Source organism: Petaurus breviceps, unplaced genomic scaffold, assembly GCF_028583685.1.
Source record: "Petaurus breviceps papuanus isolate PSGF00001 unplaced genomic scaffold, PetGlider_PUasm1.0 555, whole genome shotgun sequence".
Classification (NCBI taxonomy): Eukaryota; Metazoa; Chordata; class Mammalia; order Diprotodontia; family Petauridae; genus Petaurus; species Petaurus breviceps.
Window position 1 is genome coordinate 1166726 of NW_027186373.1, and position 14709 is coordinate 1181434.

Consider the following 14709-nt stretch of genomic DNA (forward strand, 5'->3'; position numbering starts at 1 on the left):
CCCCAGGCTTCAGGTGCACTTTAGCCTAGGGGCAGGGAAGATCTTCCAAATTTGCATTCCCATTACAGGACCCCACTCTAGAGGGAGTGAGTCAGGGCCCTGAGTAGAAGCACAGAGAGGCTTAGCAGTAAGGCTGAAATCTGGGATCCAGAGCCTACAAAACCCAGTCAAACCTAGAAAAGTTCAGAGTTGTTTTTTAGTGGCTGGAATAGTATAGACAAGATTGTCCTTTTCCTCTCAGAGGTTAAGGAACGAGAGGTAGGAGTTAGTTCATGGTCCAGATACTTTACAGACTGGTGTGCTATCTGGACCTTATCCAAAGAGACCCTATAGCCTCAACTACCCAAGAAATTAAGGGCTTCTGCAGCAGCAGCCAGAGGCCTCCCTGGTGGGGCTACAAATAAGGATATCATCCACATACTGGATTAAGCTGCTATCAGTTAATTTCAGATCCCTTAAATCCCTTCCCAAAGCTTGGCCAAATAAATGTGGGCTACCCCGAAACCCTTGGGGCAAGACTGTCCACGTTAGCTGACATGGACTTGTTTCCCCAAAGTATCCATTCAAATGCAAAAATATATTGTGAGTCTGTGTGCAGAGGTATACAGAAAAAGAAATCTTTGAGATCTAGGGTGGAAAACCATTGGGTGCCCCCAGGGATCTGAGTAAGCATTGTATATGGGTTGGGGACCATGGGGTGTACAGGGATGACAGCTTTGTTAACAGCCCTGAGATCTTCAACCATTCGGTATTCTCTATTAGGCTTTTTTACAGGAAGAATCGGGGTGTTACATGGAGATTGGCAAGCAACAAGGATTTTATATTTTAGGAATTTCTCAATTAATGGTTGTAGTCCTTCCCAGGCCTCAGGTTTGACTGGTATGCACGGCGATTGGAACACATTAGGATCTTGGAGGTGAACAGTAACTGGGGTGGCATGAGTAGCCCTCCCAGGAATTCCCTGATCCCAGACAATTGGCTTAACTGTCTTCCACACTTCTGGGGGAACATGGGGAGGGGGGGGTCTGGTGAACAGAGGGCAAAGGGAGATGGGAGGTTTAACTTGACTTCCCAATTTCACCATCACGTACCTTCCCAACAAGGGGGCAGGGCAAGAGGAGATAATAAGGAAGGAGTGTTCAAACCACAGATCCTCAAATAGGCAGGGGAGGGGGTCTGTCTCTCGACATCCTTTAGTTTTCTTTTCTATGCCCATGACCTGATGGGTCGAGGGCTGTGTAAGGCCAGAGTAATTAATTAAAACATAGAATGTAGGTCCTGTATCAATCAGAAAGTGGGTAACCTTGTGTTCAACCTCAATGCTTGCTCAGGGCTCAGCAAGGGAAATGGAGAAGGTGGGAGCACTGCCAAGCCCCAGGCTTCCCTGTCATTCAGAGTCTTGAGAAGACTGGAGGGCAGGGTACTGAGAGGTGGCTCTACCACTTTTACCTCAGTGACCATCCTTCCTCCAATGTCCCTCCTGGACAGATGGGCACAGTTCTAGAGGTGCTGGTTCCTGGGGCTTCGTCTTGGGGGGGGGGTGCCATGGAGGGGCACTCCTTGGACCAGTGACCCTGCTTGTGGCATCAAAAGCAGGTTTTCTCCCTGCCCAAGTGACTGGGCTTCCTCCAAGGCTGTCCCCTGGAGGGGCTTTTCCTGGCCATGGCAGCAGCCAAGAATCAAGCATGTTCTCTGTCTCTGGTGCATTCCCTGCATTCTTTCTCCTCTGCTGCAACCAGGTCTCTGTTGTTAAAGACTCCAAAGGCCATCTCCAGCAATTGGGCCTGAGGTGTTTGGGGTCCTGATGCCAATTTCTACAGTTTCCTCCTAATATCTGGGGCAGACTGACTTAATAAAATACATGTTAAGGATTGATGCCCCTTCTACAGAGTCAGGATCTAAATTTGTATACTTTTTAATAGCTTCTACAAATCTGTCTAGGAAAAGGGCAGGGTTTTCTTGATTTGTCTGAGAAATTTCTCTAACTTTCTGATAATTTACTTTCTTTTGAAATGCAGTTATTAGGCCTTCTAGCAGGCAAAGTACCATATGGTCTCTCTTTTCTCTGTCCTCCTGGATATAATAATCCCATCCTGGGTCACTAGTGGGAACAGCAGCTGTTCCTGGGGGGCATTTTCTGGGGTCATTGCTAGCCAAACTATGCCCAGATTTTGGGGCTTGTTCCCAGATTCTCCTCAGTGGAACAACAGGTAGAGAAGAGAATGTGCAAATCACCCCAAGAAAGCTCAGGTCGCAGGGATAAGTCCCAAAAGCCTTCAGTAAACTTTGTTGGGTTTTTTGAGAATTTACCCAACTTTTCTTTAATTTGAGATCTGAAATGGAGAATGGGACATCCACTCTAGTTGTCTCACCTGATGAGAGAGCTGCTTCCCTTAAGGGAAAAAGTCCTAAAGGTTCTATGAGAACAGAGGCTTGGGAAGGGGGACTGGAAGTCCCACTTTCTGTGAGAGAGTGACTGGGGGGTGCTGAGTGACTGGGAGACTGCAAGACTGGGGGATCTGGCTGGCAAGGGAGAAGGTCAGCCAGCACCAGAGGAGTGGACGGGGTCAGAAGAGGAGATGTACCTCTATGTGACTACTTTGGTGAAAACTATGTGGCCATTTTCATGATGAGTTGTGAAGTTATAACATGCTGAATGCTGTGCTTTGTTTTCTGTGAATGTGTTGCTCTGATTTGTTACTGAATAAACAGAGAGGTCACTGTACTATGTAATCAGAACCTTGAGAAGCCGTTCACAGTAGCCGTCCTCTGGAAAGCTGCTCCTGCACGCTTGGCTACTCTGTCACAAGGAAGAACTTGGCTCTTTTCTTGACACTTTGATGGCTGTTTTCACCAAAGTAGTCACATAGTTTTGTTTTGTTTTTTTAAGCAATCGGGGTTAAGTAACTTGCTCAAGGTTACAGGGCCAGTTATTTCTGGGTGTGGTGCTGAGTATCTGAGCCCGGATTTGATCCCTGACTCTGGGGCCGGTGCTCTTACTCGCTGAGCCACCTGGCCGCCCCTAAGCAATTGGGGTTAAGTAACTTGCTCAAGGTTACACGGCCAGGTGTTTCTGGGTGGGTGCTAAGTGTCTGAGCCCGGGATTTGATCTCCAGGTCTTCTCAACACTGGAGCCGGTGCTCTTACTCGCTGTGCTACCTGGCCGCCCCAGTCACATAGTTTTAAGCAAAAAATAACACTCATTTCCTAAGTCCTTCAGTTAGTAAATCCTTAATTCAATCACCCTCAATCAACACAAAGTACCAAGGTCAAAGTCCTCCACCCATGAGGTGCAATCATCAGTCAGTGCTCAGCTATCTCATCTTACACTCCTCTCTCTCACCCATCACATCCAACCAAGTGTCTTTAACATCTCTCAGATCAGGCCCCTTCCATCTGGCAAGGACTGCTGCAAGAAGAATGAGAGACAAAGCCAAGTACAAGGAGTGTCACAGCTGGGAGCCTTGTTAGGGTGTGCACTTGACTTGGGTCATGTCAGAGGGGAAGGGGATAGGTGCTTACATAGCACCTGCTGTGTACCCGGCACGGTGCTAGATCTCTACAAACATTGACCGCCCTGGGTGGGCAGGTGCTATTACTACAACCACTTTATAGTCAGGGAGGCTGAGGCAGGCATCACCAGATCTGGGGGGGGGGGGGGGGGGGGTCCTCCAAGCCCACTCTCTCCACTGTGCTGCTGATTGCCTTCTTGCAGGGTAGGAAACTAAGGCCCAGAGGGGTGAAAGTCTTGAAAAGTCAGCAGGTAACAAAGAGCATTTGAAAGCTGTGAGATGCTTGTAAGGAGGTGGTGGGCAGGGGAGGCACGTGAAGACAGCAGATGCCATTTGAGTCAGGTCAGGGCCCAGGGAGGAACATGAGAGGAAGGGGACCAGGTGTCTAAAGTCTTTCTGAATTTGGAGCTAGGGAGAATAATAGAGGTGGATCCAAACGAAGAACTTTCTGAAAACCGAGCAATCGATCCCCTAGACAGGTGTGCTGTGCCCGACAAGCCGTGCAGTAGAGAGACGGTGAAGGGGGGAAGACTGGCCAGAACTTGTTCTTCACAAAGAGCTACTGGAGAGAAGACTGGTCGGAAGGGTCGTGAATCAGGAACCTCGCCCAAAGTCTCTGTCCTGGCTCACCTGCCCACTGCCCCCCAAAAAGAGACCAATGAGACATCTGTCAACGAGGTTTCCGTCAGACATCAAATCTGACTGGCATGAAAAAGCCATATGGGAAAGAAGCCCTTGGAGGGGCTGCTGTTAGCCACAGCTCCTGGACCCATGCCAGGCTCCCTCCAGAGGTTCTGGCTCCTAGAGCAGACTCCACCCTGAGGAGAAGCTCTGTCATTGGGACGTGGCTGATAAATGGGGAAACGGTGTAAAGCAGCTCTCTTGAGGAGTTCTGTGAATCACACAGTATAGTGAACTCTCTATTTATTTAGCAATAAACTAAGGCAAAACATTCATAGAAACCAAAGTACAACATTCCCAGCAATACAACATAAAGACTTATTACTAAAGTGGCCACATAGTCTTAAACAAAAAACATTGTTCAGCAAGTCACAATCTGAATCAATCAATATAATGTACTCATCTGAAGGGGTTTTTTTTTTATCTTAATTGGAGACTGGCTTCCAGTCCTTAACTCTGCCATCCTTAAGGGTTACTAAGTACAGAGGTCTCCCAGCCCTAGGTCACACTGTCTTAATCTCCCAGCCAGCACGAAGTACCCAAGTGAAGATCCTTTCATCTTGACTGGAGACTGAGCTCCAAGCTCCCAGCTCTTGCCTGAATTCACCCAGCTGTCACTTGGATTCACAGGGAGGCAGCTCCCACATCAAGCTTAGAAGAGCCACAGCAACATCCACACACCTTGTCGGCACTATCATCTCAATTCACTTTCTGTCTGACAAAGTAACACAAACACAAATCAACACAGAACAGAGTGCTGGACACCACAAGCGTTCTCAGTTCTGTTCACTCCCAGCTTGTGCTCAAGCTTTAACATCCTCAGCTCCTTCCTGTTCTGGTCTTTGGCAAGTTCCCCCCACTGTGGGCTTCACAGGCTCTGTTTCTAACAAAGACTTGATATAATCACAGGTGAGGCTCAAAGGCACTGATAACTGAAACAAGGAGCTAAGTACCACTTTCCTTGCCATCACACAGGGTCAGTGCCCATACTGGGAAGGAGCCCCCAGAATCTCCCAGCCCTGGAGAGTGGGGTAGAACCTTCTTCAGCAGGCACTAGGTCCTGGGGAGGAAGCTGGGGGGAAACGGGGACAACAGAGCTGCCCCCGCACCTGGAATCTAGGGGGAAGCCATCTCTCCAGTATAAGGAATATGGTGGGCACTGGAGCTAGCAGCACTCCTCCATCCCCAGAGGAGCCATCAGGGAGAAAAGCCCTGGGAAGGACTTCAGACAGGGGAGAGACCCTGGCAATGCAGCCAACAGGGGAAAGCTTCCAGCCGCACATGAGGATCCACAGCCTGAGACTTGTACTTGGTGGGGTATGATGGTCAGGGAATTTGAAGCTTTCACCTGCCCCTTAATGGGCCTCCCTTGGAGCCCAGCAAGAGAAGCTTGCTTAGGGGAGGCCCACACATTGTTACTTTGTCATTAGGCAGTGGGTCAGGAAGGTGGTGATGTCTCCGACCCTGGAAAAGGCTATATATGCCCTGATGGGAGGTATTGCTTTGGGCTCCCTTTGGGAAGAGCTGTGTGATGGGCAGCCGCTGAGCCCCCCCAGCTTTGAAAACCCAGATGTTGGTGCCTCTCTCTGGTGACTAGCACTGTATGGATGTGTGGTCCCACAGCTGGTCTGTTGAATTGTGTTATTTTCTCAGTATTTTGGTCTGCTTGTAATTTCTGTTTGTATTTTCTGAAGTTCAGGGTGCTGACATTTCCCCCTGAACTAAGTGAAGGATATATATGTTTGATTAAAGTAAGATTCTTAACCCCTTTTGAGTTGCTTTCCTTTAGAAAAGCAGACCAAAGAACCTGTGCTAGCAGCTAGCCTGGGTATGCTGGGGTGCTTGCTGCTACAGAAGGTTAGAAAACTAGACTGAGGACTGCCAGAGACCACAGACTTGGCCTTGGTGGGGAAGATGGGGCTGGCTGACTGAGGAAGAGGCAGGCCTTGACCATGGGGATATTGTACTGCAGGGTCACTCTAGGCATTGGCGCTCTGCTTGGGAAAGGTGAGCCCCTTGGCAGTCTGAGGACAGGTCCCAGGCCAGCATGGGCAGAGCCATGGCTCAGAGCCACAGGCCACACCTAGAAAGGACCCAAGGTGGTGGGCAGGCACTTCATGAGAAGAAACTGGGGAGCCTGCACTGCTCCCTGTGTGCCCTCTGCACAAATGAATTCTCTGGGCATCCCCAGTGGGTGCTCATGGGAAAGTGCACCTCAGATGTTCTGCTGCTGGTTTTCTTTTTCTTTTTTTTTTGCTTTTTGGAGGAGCAATTGGGGTTGAGTGACTTGCCCAAGGTCACATGGCTAGTTTTGTTTTAAGTGGCTGAGGCCAGATTTGAACTTGGGTCCTCCTGGCTCCAGGGCCGGTGCTCTATTCACTGTGCCACCTGGCTGAGCCTTGCTGTTTTTCTTAATATTCCATTTGGGCTGCTACCTTTGCTTTGAGCCAGCTGTTAGCCAGCTGAGCAGTGGAAGGTACATGTCGGTGGGAACACAGGGCACCAGACCGAATTCTGGTCAGGGAATCAGGCCATCAGTAAATATTTATTCAGCACCTACTATGTGTTAGGCCCCAGACAGTCCCTCATCAGTGCATGCATCACAGTGACATAGATCTCCTTCCATCCTCACAACAACCCTGTAAAGTAGGGTATTATCATGACCCCATTTTACAGATGCAGAAACTGAGGCTAAAAGGGGTTAAGTGATGTGTCACAATCAATCCCCAAGTATTTATTATTCTCTGCACTGTCAGGTGCTGGAGATTCAAGTACAGAGAATAAACAGTCTCTGCTTGCAGTGAACTCTGGCTCTAGTGAGGAAGACAGCATGCACCACAGATGCTTTGGGAGGGGGCACAGCTAGCAAGTGTCCAGCATCCTATCCACTGACCACTTAGCATCTGAACACACCTGTGACGACACCAAAGCTTCTGTACACAGCCAAAGAAGTGTGTGTGTGTGGGGGGGGGGGGGGGGAGCCGTAGACATACACACAGACATACCTAGGTACACACAAGGAAATGTTTTCATCAACAGAAGGGACATGAGCTCAGAAAAGCAAGCAAGCAACTAAAAAACTATACAACCAGCACATTTTTAAAGCCCTCAAAACTAGACATTTTGAAAATCAAAGAGATAACATTGAAAATAGAAACCCATTTATTGAATAAAACTAGGAATTTTTTTTTTGGAGGGGGAGGCAAGGCAATCAGGGTTAAGTTACTTGCCCAAGGTCACACAGCCGGTGTCTGAGGTCTGATTTTAACTCGGGTCCTCCAGATTCCAGGGCCTGCATTCTATTCACTGTGCCACCTAGCTGCCCCAAGGAATTATTTTTAAAAGCTAATAAAATGATTGTTCTTCTCTTTTCCCCATTCTGACCCCCTTGGTGAACCAGTTCCTTTCAGCACCATCTCTTGTGTCCTGCCAAGCCTCAGCCTTGGACCATGTCCACCCTGCTCCTACTGAAGAGGGTACCCACTAAGAGGGTTAGGATTTCTCTGGAGACCCCCAAATACCAATGCGCCGGGTCCTGCCAAATGAATTGGACTAAAATCTTCTCTCAGCCAAAGAAAAGTAAAATTTATTAAAAGTTTGCTTGCGTTAGACACAGAGTAAGTCCATGCTAGGTCATTCTATGGCGCTTTCACTATTCTATAGGGCTCTTACCATACAATAAGATGGGGTCTTATATACAGAAGGCTGTGGGAGGAATCTAGGGGTGGTCTAGAGGAGTTTGGGGAGGGTCTTCAGGAGAAGTTAATGAGGTCAATGAGTGACTAAGGGTGGGAAGTGAATGGTGGGCTAGGCCAGTTCAAGGGTGGATTGATATTTTGATAGGCTCAAAGGTGGGAAGTCTAGTAACAGGAATGCCAAACAGAGGTTTGGGCCCACAATGTAAGGCTTATTGCCTCATCAAATGAGACATCAGAGTTCATGGCGAGGGGTGTGTGTGGGGGGGGCTCCCACAGCCCATACCTCATCACTACTTCTGTGCTACTGAATCAATCAGGAGAAAAATCAGGAAACCGCGCTGCCTGGGCCCAATCCAAATCGATGTCCCATCATCTCAGCTGGGCCCTCACCGCTACAGCCAACCTTTCACACCACCCTCCTTGCCTCACTGTGCCACTCTCCCCAGTCTCTCCACCTCTCAGCTGAGAACTTTACCTCAGTGGATGCCATTCCCGGAGAGCTTCCTCTCCTGCCCTCAAATCCCATCACCCATATGCCTTCTGCCCATGTCTCTTCCCTCACTCCTGTGGCCCTTCTCCTCACTAAGGCCAGCCCCTTGTAATAGTAAGCACCATAGCACACCCAGGATGGCCTGCTAGCACAGGTTCTTTGAACTGCTTTGCTAAAGGAAAGACAACTTTTAAAGGGGTCAACAATCTTACTTTGATTGCAGATAATCCAATAGGGCTTTATTGTCTGAACAAAGTAATACAACCACCTCAGGAGAGCACAAACCTCTGAGTGGTGGGGAGGGGCAGGGGGGGCTCTCAATAAATGGCTGCTCAGAGTCCTGTCCAGGAAATCAAAAAGCTCTTCTCATGAGCAAGCCCCCAAATAAAATACCAGCCTCCCAGTACAGGTAGTTCTCAACTAACAAGCTCAGAGCCAGAAGGCTTCACAACCCACCCTGTGACTCAATGCCTAATTAGCTTAGCACCAAAAGGTGTGAAAGCCGAGTCACAGCTCTGACTGGAGTACCTGTGTGCCTTTAGACCTGAGAACATGGCCCCTGATCCAAGGAGTCACAAGGGCCGATTAATGGATGAGGAAGGTCTTCCTATTCCATTAACGTTCCATCCCTCTACAACACAAGTGACCCCACCTTCTCACTAACCCCAGGCTCTCCTGGTCTGCACCCATCCCTGTGGCCTCTCTCTCTCCTCCCTCCAGCCCTCCTGTCTGGCTTCTGATCCTGCCCCTCCAGCTCCATCTTCAACCACAAGGATACCTCGAGGCTCTGGACTAAGGCTCTCTTGTGATCTCATGCCTCCCAAGGACTTAATGATCATCTCTGTGCAGATGACCCCCAGGGCTACCTGTCCATGCCTATTGCCTTCAAGGGCACCACTATCCCTTCAGACTACCAAGGAGAGCTTCCCCAGAGGGGAGGGGCCTACCTGGGAAGGGATGAGTTGCCCTACTTTGGTCAGACCAATATGCCTTTACTTTGGGCTGTCTCCTGATGAACTGATGCATTGCTGACAGAATCGGCTCCACCTCCCACTGTCCAGGGTTCTCTATGCTTGGGGCAGGTGCATCAGCCCTTGATGTGCACATGTACCTAGACCAGGAGACCTGGCTGTCTTTGACAGGACACTGGCATTGAGAGAGGTACACAGGTACTCCAACTGGCTCCTCCCCATCATGTCAGGCTTTCAAGGCCTACCACCTACCAGGGCCAAGGCAGAATGCTGCCATACCACCCCCAGTTCTCTGGGTTGAGAGTCAGTGACAGGAAGGAAAAGAAAACTCCAAACCAGTCTTTCCATTGTTGGGGTCATAAAAACAACCGAAAGGGGAGCTTTCCTCTCAAGTGCTCTTGGCACAGTCTTTGTCATGGCCAGCTGCTGCTGGCAGGCCTGCTGCATACACTGGGGGGGGGGCATGTACAGAAGTGGCAGACTTGGTTGCAGTGGCCTGCTCACAAAAGGGTCAGCAGGCCAGTCAAGTAAGGATGCAGAGTGAGAAGGCAGTGCCGGGGGGAAGAGCCTGGAGGGCTGGAGGAAGGGTTAGAAAAGGAGCTTCCTATGTGGACACTCATTTATTCTGAAAGCTGAAAGAATGTTGACCAAGGCGATGCCAGCCCTAAGCCTAGGTCCTGCAGTAAAATGTGCTCCCCATCTCGTGGCCAGCACATGTTTTGTTGGGACTGCATACCTGGTTTTTTTCCAGTAGGGGAAGGAGGTAAGTGGGAAAGAAGTTTTGTGCATTTAGAAAAATTTTTTAAAGAAATTAATTTGGGGCGGCTAGGTGGCGCAGTGACTACAGCACCGGCCCTGGAGTCAGGAGGGTCTGAGTTCAAATCCGGCCTCAGACACTTGGCACACTTACTAGCTGTGTGACCTTGGGCAAGTCACTTATCCCCATTTGCCTTGCCTTTCCCCCCTCAAAAAAAGAAAAAGAGGGGCAGCTAGGTGGCACAGTAAGTAAAGTGCCGGCCCTGGAGTCAGGAGGACCAGAGTTCGATTCCGGCCTCAGACATTTAACACAAAAACTAGCCATGTAACCTTGCCCTCCAAAAGGCGAAAAAAAAAAGAAATGGATTTACTTCAAAGTTCCTTCTCCATTGGTGAGTTCTTCAGGCCAGCCTCCCCCCCCCCACCCCCCCGCAACATCCCAGCCCCTGCCAGCTAGCTGGCTGGGCCACAATGCCAACTCACGGTGCCTTCAGCCACTCCCTTCCCTTTTGCATCCTGCTGTCGCCATCAGGATGTGAGTTTCTTGGGAGCAGGAATTGTCTTTTTATGTTTGTAATATTTAGCACAATGCAGGGCACACAGTGAGAGCTTAATAAGACTTTTGCCCTACAAGGTTCCCACCTTCTCTGGTGCCTATAATACATCTGATCTCCTTTTCAAAGTCATGTCCAGATGTTCCCTAAGGGTGTCCCTGGGGGAAGGGGCTGGGATGGCCAATAAAAGCACAGCAGTGCTCCCCCCACACCCCCTGGCCTTAGAGATGGGGGTAACAGCAGGGAGCTGGCCGCAGGAGTTTTAGCAGCTTTCTGCCTTGTCGGGAGCCCCCAGGAGCCACCATCACACAGGCTGTCAGTTTGCCATTGTGTGCCTGCATGTTGGGGGAGTCCGACTTGACGTCTTTCAAGCGTCTGCGTCCTGTGACCCTATAACTCACTTGCTTTGGGGGGTTGCCCTCCACGACCGAGCTAGCATTTACATGTGGTGTATCTCATCTGCTCCCCACACCCTTGAGAGGTAGGTGACATTATTAAACTGAGGGTGAGACAAGTGACTTCTCAGTCACACAGCTCTAACACACCAGTGGAAGAGTCTTCCTGGTGAGAATCCCATGGTTCTAGGGTTGCTGTGCCCGTCCCCACCCCAAAGGCAGGGTCAGAGGGCCAAGGCCGGCTCCAGCAGGCCCTGCCTGGGCCACCGGGCTCCAAAAAGAACCTGGAGGAAGCCCAGACCTGCTGGAAGTTGGGCAGTACTGGGTAAGACCCTTCCTCAGTTTATCCCTAGGCCAACTGAAGAGCCTTAAACAAGGGGACCTCCAAGGACCCCTCACTCAGTGCAACCACCCCCCCTGGCTGAATGAGCTACCGGACCCCTCAAGTCTTCCCTCCTCTGCAGACTACCAGCACAGCAGGCATGCATTTCCCTGCCATCTCCCTCGGGCGTCCTGTGACAGCCCAGAAAGCAAAGATTGAGGGGGGAGGGGCTTGCAAAATCCTCTCACCCCCACAACTCGGCGGATGGGAGGGTTTCATTTTCACCTCTTCATCCTGCGGGGCAGGGAAGAGGCTTCAAAGCCCTTGTTGAATTAGATGAGGGGACCAAAGGAGGAAGAAGGGCTGAAGGAACAAAGGAGCCTTCCAAACCTCCCCCTCAGCTGAGACCCTGCCTCCTATTTTAGAGAAAAAGCAGAGGCCAAAAACAATGAGGTCGCTCTTGGCCCTCTTCCTCTCGCAGTGACCCCTTCGGACCCTCTCCTCCAACAGATCGCCCCAGCCGCCTGTCTGCAGTCTCCTCCTGGCTCTTCCCAACCCGCCCAGGTCTTGCCCTGCTCCCTTTTGTGGCTGCTGGCATCAATGGCCCCACTTCCTCTGTCCTTCTCAACCCTCCAGTCTGGCCTCCACCCAAACAGCATTCTCCAAAGAGACTCCATTGCCCAATCCAGGGCCTTTCCTTCTAGACCTCTCCTGGCGGCCTTGGTAACTAGATAACGTGTGCCCCCCAAAGAATGGCTGCTGCCTCAATCACACTGAGGCCGGAGAAAGGGCCGCGCTTAAAAGGCCAAGGGCTCCATGCACTCATCCAAATCAGCATTGGCCCCTGAGCCCAGAGGGCTCCAGAGAAGGCCCAGGCTGGTGACCTTGCACAGCCTTCGCCCCCCACTTCCATCCAATCCGCCTGTCACAGCCTTAGGCCCTCCCCAATGCAATGCCATGGTCCTCCCAACCACACAATGCGCCCAGTGCGAATCCCGGAGTGGACTCCAACAACCACCAGTCACTCACTGCAGCTGTCTGCCTTGGTTTCCTCAACTATGCAATGGGAGTCACAACAGCCCCTCCCTTGGCACATGGCACACAGTGGGCACCATATAAACACCCAAGAACTGCTTTCCCTCCTCCTTGGTGGACCCCTCTTTCTCAGCGGAGTTCCTCATGGCACACTGGTACAATTACCAGCCCTCTCAACCCTCCCCCATTACTGCCTGGGCATGGCCGCCTCAGTCCCTCAGGCTCAGATCCTGTGCAGGCTCTGGCGAAAGCCCCTGCTGCAGCCCAGTCAGATCCTTGGCTGCCACGGTGACCAAACTCGGTCCCCTTCCCTTCCGTGGCCTGAACACCATCTGACCCCCCAATCTCCATCCTCCCCCTCAGACTAGGGGTCTCCCCGATTGGACTGTGAGCTCCTAGAGGGCAGCCCCCCTGTGCTCACTTGAGAAGCAGCCCATTCCGCCTGCCACCCTCCTGCTGGAGGCTGTGGAGGGCGGCCCTGGCACCACCCAGAAACGAGTCCTCATTTTCTGCACTCCCCACTTTACTGATGCTTTAGGGGAGCCAAAGCTCTCTCCTCTGGGTGGACTTGCCCTCAGAGAGGCTGCAGATGCTAGGGAACGGGGCAGGAGAGCACAGCTGGAGATGTTTCTGGACAGGCAGAGCCCCCGCAGAGCTCACATGGGAAGCGTGACTGGAACACGGCCAGAAGAGACAGCCAAAGCCCGAGGTGTTCCCCAGCTGGTGGCCACTGCCACGGGGCCAGGGCCAAGCAGGGACGGCGGGCCTGGGCAGAGAAGAGCAGGGGGTCACTGGGGTTCTGTCACTCTCCCCCAGGGGTGCCAAGGAGGTGGGGAGTCCCCAGGGCCTCACCCCGAGGGATGCCGTCCTTCAGATCGCGGCTGCAGGGCGACAGTCTCCAAGTCCCATCCTTGACCGGCATCCCCCCCTGAAAAGGCTTGGGGTTCTGCAAGTTCCCTGCTCACCCCAGACAGGGGGACAGACTGGATTATTCTAGGACACAGAGTCAGGCTGTGGCCATCCTGTGACACAGGGGAACCCAGGCCAGAATAAAGAGAGCAGGGGGTTGGGGTGGGACTGAAACCAGAAGTGGGGGAATTGGGAGGGATCCCCTGGGAGCAGAGTCTGGGCAGGGCAAGGAAGGTGATACCCAGCTCTCTCTCTCTGAAGTCCTGGGCCAGGGGGGTGAACAGGAGCTCCGGGGAGGTAAGGACCATGTCCATGGGGAAGGCCAGCCCCCTGTGTCTGGAGGGGCTCAGTCGAAAGGAATGGAGCAAGCCCCGGCAGGACAAACTGGGGTCAGAGAAGAAGGAGGCCTCCAGCAACTGGGGAAACTGGGCTTTGGTGGGACAAGGCAGCGGGCAGGGGGGGAAAACAGAGGATGCCTTTAGTGGGGGGGATCTGGGCCGCAGGGAACCAGAAGGCTTGGGACTGGAGGGACTGAGGGCTCCCTTGGGAGGGTGGGATCTGGGCCTCAGGCAAGATGGTGTTTTGCCTCTAGAGGGGTTGGGGCTGAGGGTGATGGTTTTCCCCTTCAGGGGGTGGGCTTTTGTCCAGAGAGAAGGGGACACGGGCCTGCAGGGAGAGGAGCTGGCCCTGGTGGGAAAGGCTCCCTTGGGCAAGGGATGAGATTTGATCAGCAGGGATCCTGGCACAGTCCTAGAACAGGAAGAACTGGCCCTAGAGGGAAGAGGTCTCCCTTTCAGGGGGTGCCCTTGGGGCTGAAGGGAAGTAAACACTCCGCAGAGAGGGGTGGCAGGCTCCCGGGGCAGGAGGTGTGATCTGCTCTGGGGGGGATGGGAGGGACTCGGGGGCCAGGCAATTGGCGCCCCCCTGAGGGAGCAGCTCTGGGGCCGGGGGCAGCCCAGCACCCTGCATTGAGAGGGCTTGGGGCTTCTCTGCGGGCAGGCTTGGGGCCGCAGGGAACTGAGAACATCGGAGAGACTGCCGGGGCCCCCTGCGGGCCCGGGGCCCTGCTGCAGCCCAAGGAGCCCGGGGGCTGGAGGCAGAAGCAGCAGCCCGCACCGTAGGGAGCTGGGCGCCAGGGAATAGGGGGGCCCTTTGCAGAGGGAGAGGCTGGGTCTGGACGAGAGCGCCGTCCTGCAGCGGGAGGAGCCCAGGACGGGGGGCACGGCCTGGCACAGGAGCTGGAACGGCATGGGGTACCACAGCTCACCCCAGGGGTGGGGCTGAGCCATGGGGGCGTCCTTCAAGGCTCCCTCTGGGCCTGGACAGCGACACCTAGGGGAGAGGACTGAGGGTGGGGCAGAGGGAGAAGGGGAAGAAGGGGGGGGG

General features: G+C 52.5%; 1 protein-coding gene and 1 long non-coding RNA gene across 3 annotated transcripts in view; one reads left to right on the forward strand and one right to left on the reverse strand.

Annotated features, from left to right (window-relative positions):
* LOC138172905 (uncharacterized) overlaps positions 1 to 5962 on the forward strand; it is a 10328-nt gene extending 4366 nt beyond the window's left edge. Inside the window, exon 3 of the long non-coding RNA XR_011171269.1 lies at positions 3988 to 5962. This is a non-coding gene — a long non-coding RNA (uncharacterized lncRNA). The remainder of the gene's footprint in view (positions 1 to 3987) is intronic.
* Positions 5963 to 12919: 6957 nt separating this feature from the next.
* LOC138172906 (uncharacterized) overlaps positions 12920 to 14709 on the reverse strand; it is a 3602-nt gene continuing 1812 nt past the window's right edge. The window contains exons 2-3 of one of the 2 annotated variants that reach the window (XM_069102742.1): positions 13267 to 14655; positions 12920 to 13180 (exon numbers count right to left, since the gene is read on the reverse strand). In XM_069102742.1, coding sequence (XP_068958843.1) covers positions 12949 to 13180; positions 13267 to 14612 — 1578 coding nt within the window. In that variant the 5' untranslated portion in view covers positions 14613 to 14655 and the 3' untranslated portion in view covers positions 12920 to 12948. Of the gene's footprint in view, positions 14656 to 14709 lie in introns of both variants that reach the window. The other variant, XR_011171270.1, reaches the window with a different exon arrangement.